This window comes from Sapajus apella, unplaced genomic scaffold (genome assembly GCF_009761245.1).
Source record: "Sapajus apella isolate SASKATOON/1434 unplaced genomic scaffold, GSC_monkey_1.0 scaffold34, whole genome shotgun sequence".
Taxonomy (NCBI): domain Eukaryota; kingdom Metazoa; phylum Chordata; class Mammalia; order Primates; family Cebidae; genus Sapajus; species Sapajus apella.
Genome location: NW_022436974.1, coordinates 8,325,348 through 8,338,961, shown reverse-complemented (window position 1 = coordinate 8,338,961; position 13,614 = coordinate 8,325,348). Strand labels below are relative to the sequence as shown.

Genomic DNA, 13,614 nt, shown 5'->3' with positions numbered 1-13,614 from the left:
CCACGAATATACTTCTTCAGAGTTAATGCTAACTGTTCCAGTTAACTGTTTAGACACTAAAGTCTGCAAATGTAAACAACCACAGTCTTTTCATAGGGCTGTTAAAGAATGAAGTTTGTATGGAAAATCCTAAGATGCTATGAAAACATCTCATGTATCTATACTAGATGCAAGAGAAACTGAGCCTTCTTTTACTTCTTCCCTTGCTTATACCCTTCTTTTTTTTTTTTTTTTTTTTTTTTGAGATGGGATCTCAATATGTTGCCCAAGCTAGAGTGCAGTGGTTCTTCACCAGCACCATCATAGCTTACTGCAGCCTTGAACTCCTGGGCTAAAGCAATCCTCCTGCTTGTGCTTCCTGAGTAGGTGTGACTACAGGCATGTGCCATGGTGCCTGGCATTTTTTTCTTTTCCTTTGCTGCATGAGCCAGTGTCAGGTACTCCAGAGTAGAAAGCTGGTTTTGTCCTGTACATGGCTAGATAAGGCGAGAAATAGTCACTGTGGAACAAAACTAAGGCTAGAAGATAGAACTCAGGAAGTAAATTGAGTGATTTTAAATTATTAATAGGTCATCCTAATTCTGCCAGGCTAAAGAGTGATTTCAGTAAACACGTAGGTATAATTCACTGGAAATCTTGTTATAATCAATAAGGATTCATAGTAATCGAAATCTCAAATTGTGATCCCAATTTTGGGAGGATTCCAAATTCAATCTATACATAATTGCCTTTACTCTGTAAGTACTGGTACTTTAAAGTGTGTAAATTGAATCACATTTTTATGTCAAGTTACATAATTTTAGAGACTTGTTTTCTTCAGAGTTCTTTCTTGTCAAGAAGCTTATGGTTAGTTTTTTCAAGACATTGATTGATTCTTTTTTTTTTTTTTTTTTTTTTTTTAGATGCAGTTTTTCTCTGTCACCCGGGCTAGAGTGCAATGGAGCAGTCTGGGCTCACTGCAACCTCCACCTCCCAGGTTTAAGCGATTCTCCTGCCTCAGCCTCCTTAGTAGCTGAGATTATAGGTGCCTGCCGCCACATCTGGCTAATTTTTGTATTTTTTAGTATAGACGGGGTTTCACCAAGTTGGCCAGGATGGTCTTGAACTCCTGACCTCATGATCCGTCTACCTCAGCGTCCCAAGGCATTGATTTAAAAGCTACTAAGATTCTTTGAAACATTCTAATGTGTATTACCATCTCTGAATTTTTGTTTAGTGACTTCAGTTTCTTATTGAACTTTAAGATTAACTAGTTAAAGCTGGGTGTGGTGGCACCTGCCTTTAATCTCAGCTACTTAGAATGCTGAGGTGGGAGGATTGCATGAACCCAGGAGTTGAAGACAGGCTGGGCAACATAGCAAGACCGTGTCTCAAATATATATATGCTAGTTAATGTTTTCGTTAGTTTTCAGTTTAATATTTTACCTAAGTGATAAGATCCTGAATAAGGTCTCTCTATTGTACATATCTGGATGTATTTCAGGTACTTGCCAATTAGTTATCTTCTGACTGATCTAAGTAATTCTCAACTTTGGCTGTACATTGTTCACCTGTGGAGTTTGTTTTCGTTTTTGTTTTTGTTTTTGAGACAGAGCCTTGCTCTGTCACCCAGGCCAGAGTGCAGTGGCCTGATCTCGGCTCACTGCAACCTCCACCTCCTGGGTTCAAGCGATTCTCCTGCCTCAGCCTCCCAAGTAACTGGGATTACAAGTGTGTGCCACCATGGCCAGCTAATTTTTGTATTTTTAGTAGAAAAGGGATTTCTCCATGTTGGCCAGGCTGGTCTCGCTGCTGACATAGAGTGATCCACCCGTCTTGGCCTTCCAAAGTGCCGGGATTACAGGTGTGAGCCACCGTACCTGGCCGCACCTTTTTAACAATACTAATACTGGGCTCTATTCCATAGATTCTGATTTTAATTTGGTGTGGGACCAAGACATGAGGAGTTCTTAAAAACTACTCAGATAATTCTGCTGACATCAGACTGTTCATTTTTACTTGGATTTTCTTAATCTCCTCTAATTTTTTTTTTTTTTTGAGATGGAGTCTTAGTCTGTTGCCCCGATTGGAGTGCAGTGGTGCAATCTCAGCTCATTGCAACCTCCAACGCTGGGTTCAAGCAATTATCTTGCCTCAACCTCCCTAGTAGCAAGGATTACAGACGTGTGCTACCACTACCAGCTAATTTTTGTATTTTTAGTAGAGAAGGGGTTTTTTCATGTTGGCCAGCGTGGTCTCGAACTCCTGAACTCAAGTGATCTGCCTGCCTCGGCCTCCCAAAGTGCTGGGATTACAGGCATGAGCCATTGCGCCCAGCGCCTTCTTGTCTTTTATATTGTTTGTTTTCTTTCCACTTGAGTCCTCCTCGTCATTCCACACTCATATATGTTATAGCTAAAACTTCGGTTAGTTCTCAACCTATTCCTATTTAAACTGTTCTCTCTTCCAACCTGGGCAACAGAGTGTTGCATTCATGATGTCATTGAATAAGCCAGGCACGGTGGTACATACCTGTAGTCCTAGCCATGGTAGGCTGAAACATAAGGATCGCTTGAGCCCAGGAGTTGCAGTGGGCTGCGATCATGGCACTGTACTCTGGCCTCGTCAACAGGCCTTAAAAAAAATTAAAAGTGCTTTTTATACATTAATCAATTCTTACAGTAACTGTCACAATGATCATATGGTATAGTGATAGCTGTAAACCCACATTTCTTGAGAAAGCCGAGGGACAGAAAAGCTGAGGGACTTTGCTAAGTTTTCACTACTAGGATATAATATAGAAGAGATCCAGTGGAAGTGCTAGCATTTCTTTGTGAATTTTTTTTTATGTTACCTGTAAAATGCATGGTTATTATTTATGTCTAATTGTTAGAACTTCTAGTTGTTAAGAACTGTTACTCTGATTTCTTTGAAGCCAGGGGCCTTTATTTTATTTTACTTCTCGTGGTCATTCACAATGCTTTGTATAATGTTTAAGACATAGTAGGCACTTAATATTCTTTGTCAGTTTAGTTGATTAGTTAAATATCAATGTGTGATAGGTCGTGATGGACTGAATCTGCTTTTACTACAAAATACAGGAAGGGTAAGGGGGAAGGTAGTTTATTTTCATTCTTGAGAGTTGTTTTGTTCTGGTGGAATAAGGGTAATTTAAATATTGGCAAGTGTTTCAGGACCAAAACTCAAATACATCATTAAACGTTGAGAAAATAAGACCAGTATGAACTACAGTAGAATTTTTGTGATTAGATATGGAAGAGGACATAATGGTGCAGGTTGTTTTCTTATAAATACAATGAAGTGCTTTTCATTTCATTTGATCTGGCCTGTAAGTCCTTCTATATTCAGGAAATTTAAAGATGAAATGTCTCTGTAAATAACTTAAAAATTGAGATGAATATGCCAGGTGTGGTGGCTCACGCCTGTAATCCAAGCACTTTGGAGGCCAAGGCGGGCTGATCACCTGAGGTCAGGAGTTCAAGACCAGCCTGACCAACATGGTGAAACCCCATCTTTATTTAAAAAAAAAAAAAAAAAAAAAATTGAGATGAATAAAACACATTGCTTAGTTAGCCACACCTTGAAGATGATTTGAAATACTGATGAATCTGGTACTTTTATTAAATTTCGAAGTAATTTAACTGTAAAAATTTGATTTCATGTTCTCTTTTCCAGAACATTGAAGTAAAAAGAATTTCTGCAGTCAAAACCAATAGTTCTACCTACCATCATCTACATACTTTTGTGAATAGAGAGATAGACACAAAACAGGTGACTGACTTATTGTTTGTTCATGCCCTCGCTTTATTATTTCTGTGTGCATTGAATTGAATTATATCTTAGTTATATGCCTGGTGTTCCCAGACTTCAAAATTTGGGCAATTGGTAATTATAAAAAATCTTTTAAATATGCTTTGAATTTTCATGTTGCTTTAATATGAATTAAACTAGTTGGCTATTTAAATGGTTATATTTTAAAATAGCAGATTTTAGGACTTTTTTATCATAAAATATTACATGCTATTTGTGAAAAATTTGGAACTATACACATAAGCATAAACAATTGGAAAAACACCAATTCTGTCACCACAATGGAATATGGGTAATATTTTAATAAATTCATTATAACCTTTATTTAAATATAAACATAGACACAAACTTTTCAAAACATTATTTTTAGTAGCAACTTAATATTTTGCATAGCATTTATTTAACCATTGTTTTATTTTTTGCTTCTGTAAGTAATGTTAGCATAAAGAGAAAGTTTTTGGCTCCAAACTGTGTAACATTTGATTCAGATAATTAAATTGCTTTTTAAAAAGCATCAGCAACATGAGAATGGCCAGCTTACCCTAACCTTGTCTGCACAGAATATTATGTTTAAAAAATTATTGCCAGTCTTAAGAGTAACAAATATATTGTTATTATAATTGCTGTTTCTCTGCCTCAGTGGGTTTAAATTTTTCTCTTGTTGAATATATTTGGCTACTAGGAAAATAAACTTTATAGCATTCCTGTGGCATTTAGAATGCAACAAATAGACATTTTGGTTGACTGCTTAATAGCAGGTATTAAAAGCAATATTCAGTTAAGAACTAAAGTGAATATCATCACAGAATGAACTTCTAAGGTGCAAGAGTAAATCTGACATTTATTTAAAATTGTAAAGTATTATTACAATTTCAGTATTATAATGTAGGAGCAATAACTTGATTTGTTGCTAACCGTTTTACTGTTTACTGCATTTTTGTGATATTAAAAAGATGTTACCTTTTAACTAAGAGTGATGATGAATTTTTCTTCCCCGAACTCCATCAGCATATGGTGCTGCTGATGCTATTAAATTAACATTCATAAGCTTTCTTTTTTGATGGTAACTAGAAGACCTAACTCCTTTTCAATTTTTGGGCTAAAAATTAGATTAGTAGTTACAATGATAAAGGGTTAGAAAAAAGCTAGGGACCACAGACAGATTTTGTTTCTAGCAGTTTTATGAGCTTTGTGTACTGATTGATGATACCATTTCTGAATATTTCAAAAATAGATTTATTACTGTACACATTTTTATTAGTATTTTTTTCTATTTGCTGCTTTACTCCATTACTTAGGAAAAATCTGTCTTTAAATCTTGCATTTAAAACATGATGATCAATGTGCTTGGCTTTCAAGATAAAATTACCTCTGAGTTTTCATCTGCACTCAACTTATATCACATGCACAAAAATTTTAGCACCTTCCCTGGAGAAAAACGATACTATCTTTACAGCAGGTATCATATGAAAAATACTTGCACTCTTGACATATATGTTTGGATATTTTTCTTTAGCAGCTTTCTGCAAATAAACTACTTTCATTTGTTCAGTCAGCCTTTTCAGCACATAAGAGCTGTTACTGTGTGTGTATGTTTTTAATATCCTGATGAAGTAATTCCAAAAATCTCTTGTATGTCATAATATTTATCTTTGGCCGAAGAAGAATTATGAAAGTGGCCTGCTGTAGTTGTACTTAGAGCCAGTAAGTCTCTGCATTATGTTCTGCTATATTCACTACCTCTACACAGAACTGAACAAAACACCATATGTTTGAAAGTCCTACATTACTTACTCATAACCCTCATCATGTGTATTCCTTGTCAGTGACAGTTACATAGCACTTTTTTCAAATGAATTCATAAACAACTTTTTTCTTGAAAACCTCATGGTTGAAATCGATTGAAATATTGTTCTTAGAGGTTATTTTATTTAATATCATACATATTGATATACTAAATCTACATATTATAATTTTGATTTAATCTAACTTTTTTTGTCTTGCCTGATGTTATTTAGTTTTACATGAATATTTAGTGGCTCACAGGGGGTATATTTTTAATAAATTTGTTTGGCCAGTATACTCTTTGTTAATTTACTAACCATCAATCTTTTTACCTGTTTATCTCACTATTTGACAATTTTTAATAATTTTACACATGAAGTTAATAGCTGTCTTGGTCATCATTAATTGTTTCAACTGGCTGGCAGAATTTCTACATACAAAAGACAGAAAAAGACTTTTATTGCTGGTTACATTTAGAATATTCACCTATACTTGGAAGTGAATGTTCAGATAATAAACGTAAATCCAGGCTGGGTATCGTAGCTCACGCCTGTAATCCCAGCACTTCAGGAGGCTGAAGTGGGAGGATTGCTTGAGACCAACCTGCTTAGCAGAGCAAGACCTGATCTCTTAAAAAAAAAAAAAAAAAAAAAAGTAAATCCAGACTGTGTGCCCCTTTCTTTTTGCGTGTGTTATGTTAATGAGATTTGTGGGTGTTTAGTTTTCAATACTGTCATTTTAATGAGATTTCTTTTTATTTTTTTTTTAAACAGAGTCTTTCTCTGTTCCCCAGACTAGAGTGCAGTGGCACAATCTTAGCTTACTGCAACCTCCTCCTCCTGTACCCAAGCAATTCTCCTGCCTCAGCCTCTCAAGTAGCTGGGGTTATAGGGGCCCGCCACCACACCTGGCTAATTTTTTTATTTTTAGTACAGATGGAGTTTTACTGTGTTGGCCAAGGTGACCTTGGGTGATCCACCCACCTTGGCTTCCCAAAAAAAGCAAAGATTTCTTTACTTACAAAGTGATGGAGAAATGTGTTTGGAGGAGTATAACCTAATCTGTTTTAAAATGAGTAACTATAAAAATTTATACAATCAATTTGATCCCTTTCATAGATATATGCTGCTGATAATTATGGGCATTTAAAAATAAAGCTCCTAGGGCCGGGCGCAGTGGCTCAAGCCTGTAATCCCAGCACTTTGGGAGGCCGAGGCGGGTGGATCACGAGGTCAAGAGATCGAGACCATCCTGGTCAACATGGTGAAACCCCGTCTCTACTAAAAATACAAAAAATTAGCTGGGCATGGTGGCGCGTGCCTGTAATCCCGGCTACTCAGGAGGTTGAGGCAGGAGAATTGCCTGAACCCAGGAGGCGGAGGTTGCAGTGAGCCGAGATCGCGCCATTGCACTCCAGCCTGGGTAACAAGAGCGAAACTCCGTCTCAAAAAAAAAAAAAAATATATATATATATATATAACTCCTTATATTTAACTTTATATATGTAGAAAATATGATTTTAAGGTTGTTTTGTTTTTTAGTTATTGCTCGTCTCACACTTTAAAAATTTTGCCTAAAATGTTATTGATTGACTGCTAGCCAGATGCTCATTTGGCTGCTGAAGAAGAAGCTAAACGAATGGAAGAGCTACAAAAACAGGCAGCACAAGAGAGAATGGAACAGTTTGAAAAGGCACATGTACGGGGATTCCAAGCAATGAAGAAGATCCATTTGGCTCAAGTAAGACTTAAATTCTACTTGTGACCATTACTGATAGACTTACTAATAGCATTGCAGGACTGATTAGTGAATGAGCTCAAAGAAAGGTAGGAAGGGTGGAGTTCAGTATAGTCTGATTCATATGTTTTCAAGTTTCCCAACTTTCTTTGCCCTCCCATTTCAAGTTCTGATTGGGTTGGGCTATTCTCCCAGTGTATTGCTCTTCTAAATTTTTATTAATGAATTTATTAAAAGTTTAATATTTTAATAAGTCCAAAACAGCCTAAGGAAAAATCACTTTTCTAATTCAGTTTTTTCAATAACATATGTGCTCTATAAATTTGAGGATTTAGTTTATTAAATATGTATTCGGCAAAGCACTTTTTGGCTTTGCAGAATGTTGTTTCAAAAGGAAAGCCATGATCCATGCTATTGGAGCTTTTAAAAAGTGACCATCAATAGGTTGACCACAGTGGCTCATGCATGCCATCCCAGCACCCTGGGAGGCCGAGGTGGGCAGATTGCTTGGGCTTAGGAGTTCAAGAACAGCTACATGGAGAAACCCCATCTCTACTAAAAGCAGAAAAATTAACCAGGCATGGTGGTGTGTGCCTGTAGTCCCAGCTATTTGGTAGGCTGAGGTGGGAGGATTACCTGAGCCTGGGATAAGGAGGTTGCAGTGAGCTAAGATCACACCACACCACTGCATGCCACCTGTCTCAAAAACATTAAATAAAAAGTGACTGTCAAGGCCAGTCGAGGTGGCTTATACCTATAATCCCAACACTTTGGGAGGTCAAAGTGGGCAGATTGTTTTGAGCCCGGGAATTCAAGACCAGGCTGGGCAACATGCAGAAACTCTGTCTCTGCCAAAAATCCAAAAATTAGCCAGGCCTGGTGGCAATACAGCCAATCCCAGTTTGGGACTGTATTGTGGCCCAGGACCCCATTTCCCAAGAAGGCTGAGCTGAGAGGATTGCTTGAGTCTGGGAGGCAGAAGCTGCAGTGAGTCGAGATTGCACTACTACACTCTACTGTGGTGACAGTGAGATTGTGTCAATCAATCAGCAGTGACTGTCATAAATGTGCAAAATATTATAATGAAAGCTGACTTTATAGTTTTAGCTTCACTTCTGTCATGCTTATTCATTTAGTGCTTAGCCTTGAAATGTGGCATAAAAATTATTCATCTTAGTTTGAACTAAATCATGAGCTTCTCCTTTAAATTTTTAGCTTTTATAAAGTAGGAGTGAACTATGACTAAAATAACTGAAATGTCTGAATTATTATCAGTAATTCTCCCCATCTTAGGTTTAAACTTATAGTAAAACAGACACAAAAAGCAGTCCTAAATTGAACAGATTCTTCTATAAAACCTGTGGTGTTTAGTAGTTTTAGCAGGTGGGCTCCACAGCCATTCTGCCAGGATTTCTCTCTCTTCTTGGCCAGTCAGCTGTTTGATCTCAGGCAAATTAGTTAACCTCTCTGTGTTCTGTTTCATGTGGTTTTTTTTTCACAGTCTCACTCTGTTGCCTAGGCTGGAGTGCAGTGGTGAGATCTTGGCCCACTGCAACCTCCGCCTCCTGGATTCTAGCAATCCTGCCTCAGCCTCCTGAGTAGCTGGGAGTATAGACATGTGCCACCACACCCAGCTAATTTTTTTTTAAGGCAGTCTTGCTGTGTCGCCCAGGCTGGAGTACAGTGGCATTATCTCGACTCACTGCAACCTCCACCTCCTGGGTTCAACCAATTTTACTGCCTTGTTCTCCTGAGTATTTGGGACTACAGGCATGTGCCACCACACCTGGCTAATTTGTATATTTTTAGAAGAGTTGGGGTTTCACCATGTTAGCCAGGATCTCCTGACCTCATGATCCACCTGCCTCGGCATCCCAAAGTGCTGGGATTACAGGTGTGAGCCACCGTGCCCTGCCCAATTTTTTTGTGTTTTTATTAAAGACGGGATTTCACCATGTTGGTCAGGCTGGTCATGAACTCCTGACCTCAAATGATCTGCCCACCTCGGCCTCCCAAAGTGCTGATATTGCATGCATGAGCCACTGTGCCCGGCCCGTTAACACTTTTAGTGCAGGATTTCTTTACCATGAAATCTCACTGCTAATAGAGGATTTCATTTTTCCTGTCTGAACCTTTTTGCTGCAGACTGTATTATGGCCTGGGACCCTATTTCCTTCCAGTGTCTATATTAACTAATATTTGACTTCTACCTGCTTCTCCAGTTTTATCTTCTTTCCTTAATCATCCTTGCCCTCCATGCACTAGCTGTGGTGAACAGTGTGCTATTTTCTGACTATCCCGTGCCTTCGTCTCCATACCTTTGTGTTGCAGTTTTTTTCTGGCATGTACTCGTTCTCTTTCACCAACTTTTGTCTGGTTAAATCCTTATCCCAAGGAATGAGAAGTTTTTCCTTGTTCTCCCTCTTTACCTCCCGCCACCAAAACTCCATTAGAGAACCTCCCTAAAACACTGATTAAACTTTCATAATAGCCACACTTTTTAAGCTTAAAGAAATACATTCAGATCTCTTTTAATCATGGAAATTCATAAGAGTATGAAGTAACAAGAAATATTCTATGTACAGCCACAGTCACTGTGGGTCTTGGTGCTTACCTGAGACAGGTACATGAAGAACTGGAACAAAGTACATTACAGGAGCCTTGGCAACTTATATAGCAATTAACTTCATGACTTTCCTCAGAAAGGAAAACTGTAACTGGCAGACACTTTTTGAAGCTTTATGGCCTAACTCTTTAATAGTACTTACTAACATAATACTACTCGTTTGTTGGTCTTATACTACTAGGGTAGGGCTGAGATTGTGTCCCTAGCACTTAATGTGGTATCTGGTATTCAGCAAATAATTGTTGAATGAATAAATGTCTGTCTTTTGACTAAACAAATGATAGAACAGAGAAGCTTACACCCTGATCCTCATTTCCCCTACCCACAACACTGTTAATATTACCATACAAAGTTTGTGACTCAGGTTTTGTTCTCTTTATTCTTGAAGAATCAGGAGAAACTAATGAAAGAACTCAAACAGCTACAGCAAGAGGACCTGGCACGTAGGAGACAGACTGTAGCACAAATGCCACCACAACTAGTTGAACTTCCATACAAACGCAGTGAAATGAAGGAAGACTGGCAGAGAGAATTGGAATTTGCCTTTGAAGATATGTACAATGCAGACAGGAGTAAGTTATTTTCAGTAGGGTTTTCAGTAGTGGTTTTAAACATTTTGGTGGGAAAATATGTTTGTAATGATAAAGCAGTTTTTATTTTGAAATGGGGTCTCAGTTTGAAGGAGACTTCCATATTTTAGATTAAGGCATTACAGTGGCCTTTGCATTTTTGTGATCCAGTTATTTTTAATCATTTTGGAATGGAAACATGTCCCTATATTTCTTTTTTAAGAGGTAAAAGGGAATCTGATTTTGCACCTTGAACCAGAGCCTTTGCCCACTGTGACTGATCACATCCAAGATGAAGAGCTGGACCTTTCAATGGAACAAGAAAATTTGGGTGCAACTGAAGACCTTCCAGTGACAGAAGCTGAAATAATATGTTCTAGTGAAACAGATGGTAAAAACCTTTCAGTTCTAAATATTACAGTATTTCACAGGAAAAAAAAATGCTGATCCTTAGCCAACAGTTAGGAAAATCTGATTTGATTTAAGTGCAAGCAATGAATAATACTGATGGGAACGGTAGCTAAAGGAAACAATGTTTTCATATTTCCATCATTGATGATCCTTTTTCATATGTGCAGGAGGAAATTTTATTGATACATACAGATGATCTGAAGATTTTTAAGTTATTTGAGTTAGGTGCACAATTCTGAATTCATTTGAAAGGTTGCATGGTAAACATACCTGTTAGCAATAACTTAAGCATACCGTGAGAATGAACCTGTGTGACACACACACCTCAATGTGGTTCTGAGCTAGGGAATCTGGGAGTGGCCAACCTGGAGATTTGTTTCTTGTCTGTGAGGAACATCTGAGCCCCTGTCTCATCGCATGAAACATGAGCCATACAGAGGATCAAGGCATCAAGTTTTGGGTTCAGTAAAGGGTGTCAGTTGGAGGTCATAAGGAAAAGAGTACTAAGTGACAATGCTATTTAAACTGCATGGTTTTTGCAGTTCTTCAGTCCAGCCTGCTGCCACTGGACTCTCCCTTGTATGTATTCCCTCAGTGAAACTGCATAGCTCATTGGCTAGCTTTGAATCTCGTATTTGGCCTCTTGAACTTGGTGACATCTCCATTTGAGTCAGTAGAAGTTCAGCACAACGAAGGTCAGCACAGACTTGTCAGATCATCAGAGATCCTACTGGTATTCAGTTATTTCTAGATACTTCCTGGGTAATGATGAGTAGCACAAATTTTGATCTTTGAAACATCTCTGTCTCCAACATTCTGAACTTTTTCACTTGGCTTTCCCATAGTTACTTAAAACTCCATGTCTAGCAATAAATTTATAACCTTCTCTTGCCTACTGAAACCTTCTCTACCTATTTTTGCTATCTTAGTGAATGATATCACAGTCCCTTGTTTTTTCTTTATTTCTTTTAGTTCCCTTGGCAATGAAGACCCAACAGATTCCTTCAAAAGTTCTTTTTAAAAAATTGTTAAATAAGATCCGAAGCCAAAAATCTCTCTGGACAATTCAATCTGTGTCTGAGGATGAAAGTGAAATGATTACGACTGTGAGTGAAATTGAGAGTAAAGCCCCAACGGTTGAGTCAGGAACACTTGCCAGCGAAGAGAGAATGCTGTCCTCTGGGCAGGAACAAGGTATTTCTCTCCAGGAGTCTCATTTTATATAAACCCTTTTTAAGTTGTTCAAAAATAGGCTTGTTCCTGAAAAAACAAAGAATAGAGGTTAAAAGGAACAAAATATAATGCTGCTAATTAAAAGTGACAAAGAAACATTAAAAGCCTTAGTGAATCTTCTTACAGAACACTTTAGTATTGTTATTTATGTATATTTATTCCAATGTAATCAATGAATCAAAATTAACCAGTTCTTTAATGAGATGTTTAGGCTGTTTTCGAATTTTTCTTGGTATTTTTTGTGCTATAGTGGGCATCCTTTTAGTGAAATCTTTGCCCACATTTTTACTTCCTGAGGAAGAACTCTTGAAAGAATAACTCCTGATCAAAGGATACATGAGCATGTTAATGGGTTTTGAGTGTATTGTATTGCCACAGATATTTGGTTTCTTATTTGCTAATTTTAAATAATTTTTTGATTGGAAAAATAGGCTCTTAAATATATTTCCAGAAGTTATAAAGTACCTGTTCACATACAATTCAAGTATCTCCTTGATGGGGATTCTTTTAAAAATGTGATTGGATTTATATGGAAATGTTTTGCTTCTATGCTTTTGAGAAAAGTGACTTATGGTCTGTATTTGGGTTTTGGATTTTTCCTGAGTCCCACAGGAAGCCTTCTTGAAGTATTTTCTTCCCTTGGCCTCTTGACAGTCCCTTCCTTTAGTTTTCCTACTTTACTGTTTCCTCTTTCATTTTCTTTGCTGTTTATTCCCATCTCCACAATGATTAACCATTGCCCCTGGAGCTCGTTCTGCAAGTCCCTTCTCTTTGTGCCAAAACTCCCTAGATGATCTCCAATGTCACACTTTACATTATCATCCATATACTGATGTCTCCCAAGGGTGTATGTCTAGTGTTGGCCTTCTGTTTGAACTCAACTTACTTATTTAACTGTTTATCATCTCTTGTATGTCTAACAATATCTTAAGTGTGTTCAGAAGTGAACTGTTGATATCCCCTCCCACCACACATCTGCTTTTTCTACAGTATTTCACGTTTCAGCATCTGGCAATATTTTAATTCCCTTACTCAAGCCAAAAAGCTTATAATCATTCTGGTTCCCTCTTCATATCTTACATCCAAACTATTAGCTGATCCAGTTGATCCTACCCTCGAAATATATCCATAGTCCAACCATTTCTTACCATCTACGTCCTAGTTTAAGCCACATTCATTTTCTAGGGTAGATTCTTGTAGTAGCCTGCTATCATCAGCCTTTGCACCTACCTATTATGGTCTATAAACACGCCTCTTAAAAACAAATAATCTCATATCATTCCTCTGGGTGAAGCCCTCCAATAACTGTCAGTTTCACTCAGTAAAAACCAGAGAGTGTATAGTGGTTTCAAAACCTTCTGTGACCTGCACATGTACACCCCCACCACTGCTCCTCTCATACTCACTACCCTTCTGACTTTGTTTTCCTGCCACACCTCCCTT

General features: G+C 37.7%; 1 protein-coding gene across 1 annotated transcript in view; it reads left to right on the top strand.

The window, feature by feature from the left end:
* Positions 1 to 13,614, top strand: part of CEP295 (centrosomal protein 295) — a 59,322-nt gene that overhangs the window by 10,355 nt on the left and 35,353 nt on the right. The window contains 5 exon segments of the mRNA XM_032295774.1: positions 3,676 to 3,771; positions 7,195 to 7,335; positions 10,347 to 10,530; positions 10,751 to 10,918; positions 11,911 to 12,132. Of these exon segments, the coding sequence (XP_032151665.1) occupies positions 3,676 to 3,771; positions 7,195 to 7,335; positions 10,347 to 10,530; positions 10,751 to 10,918; positions 11,911 to 12,132 (811 nt within the window).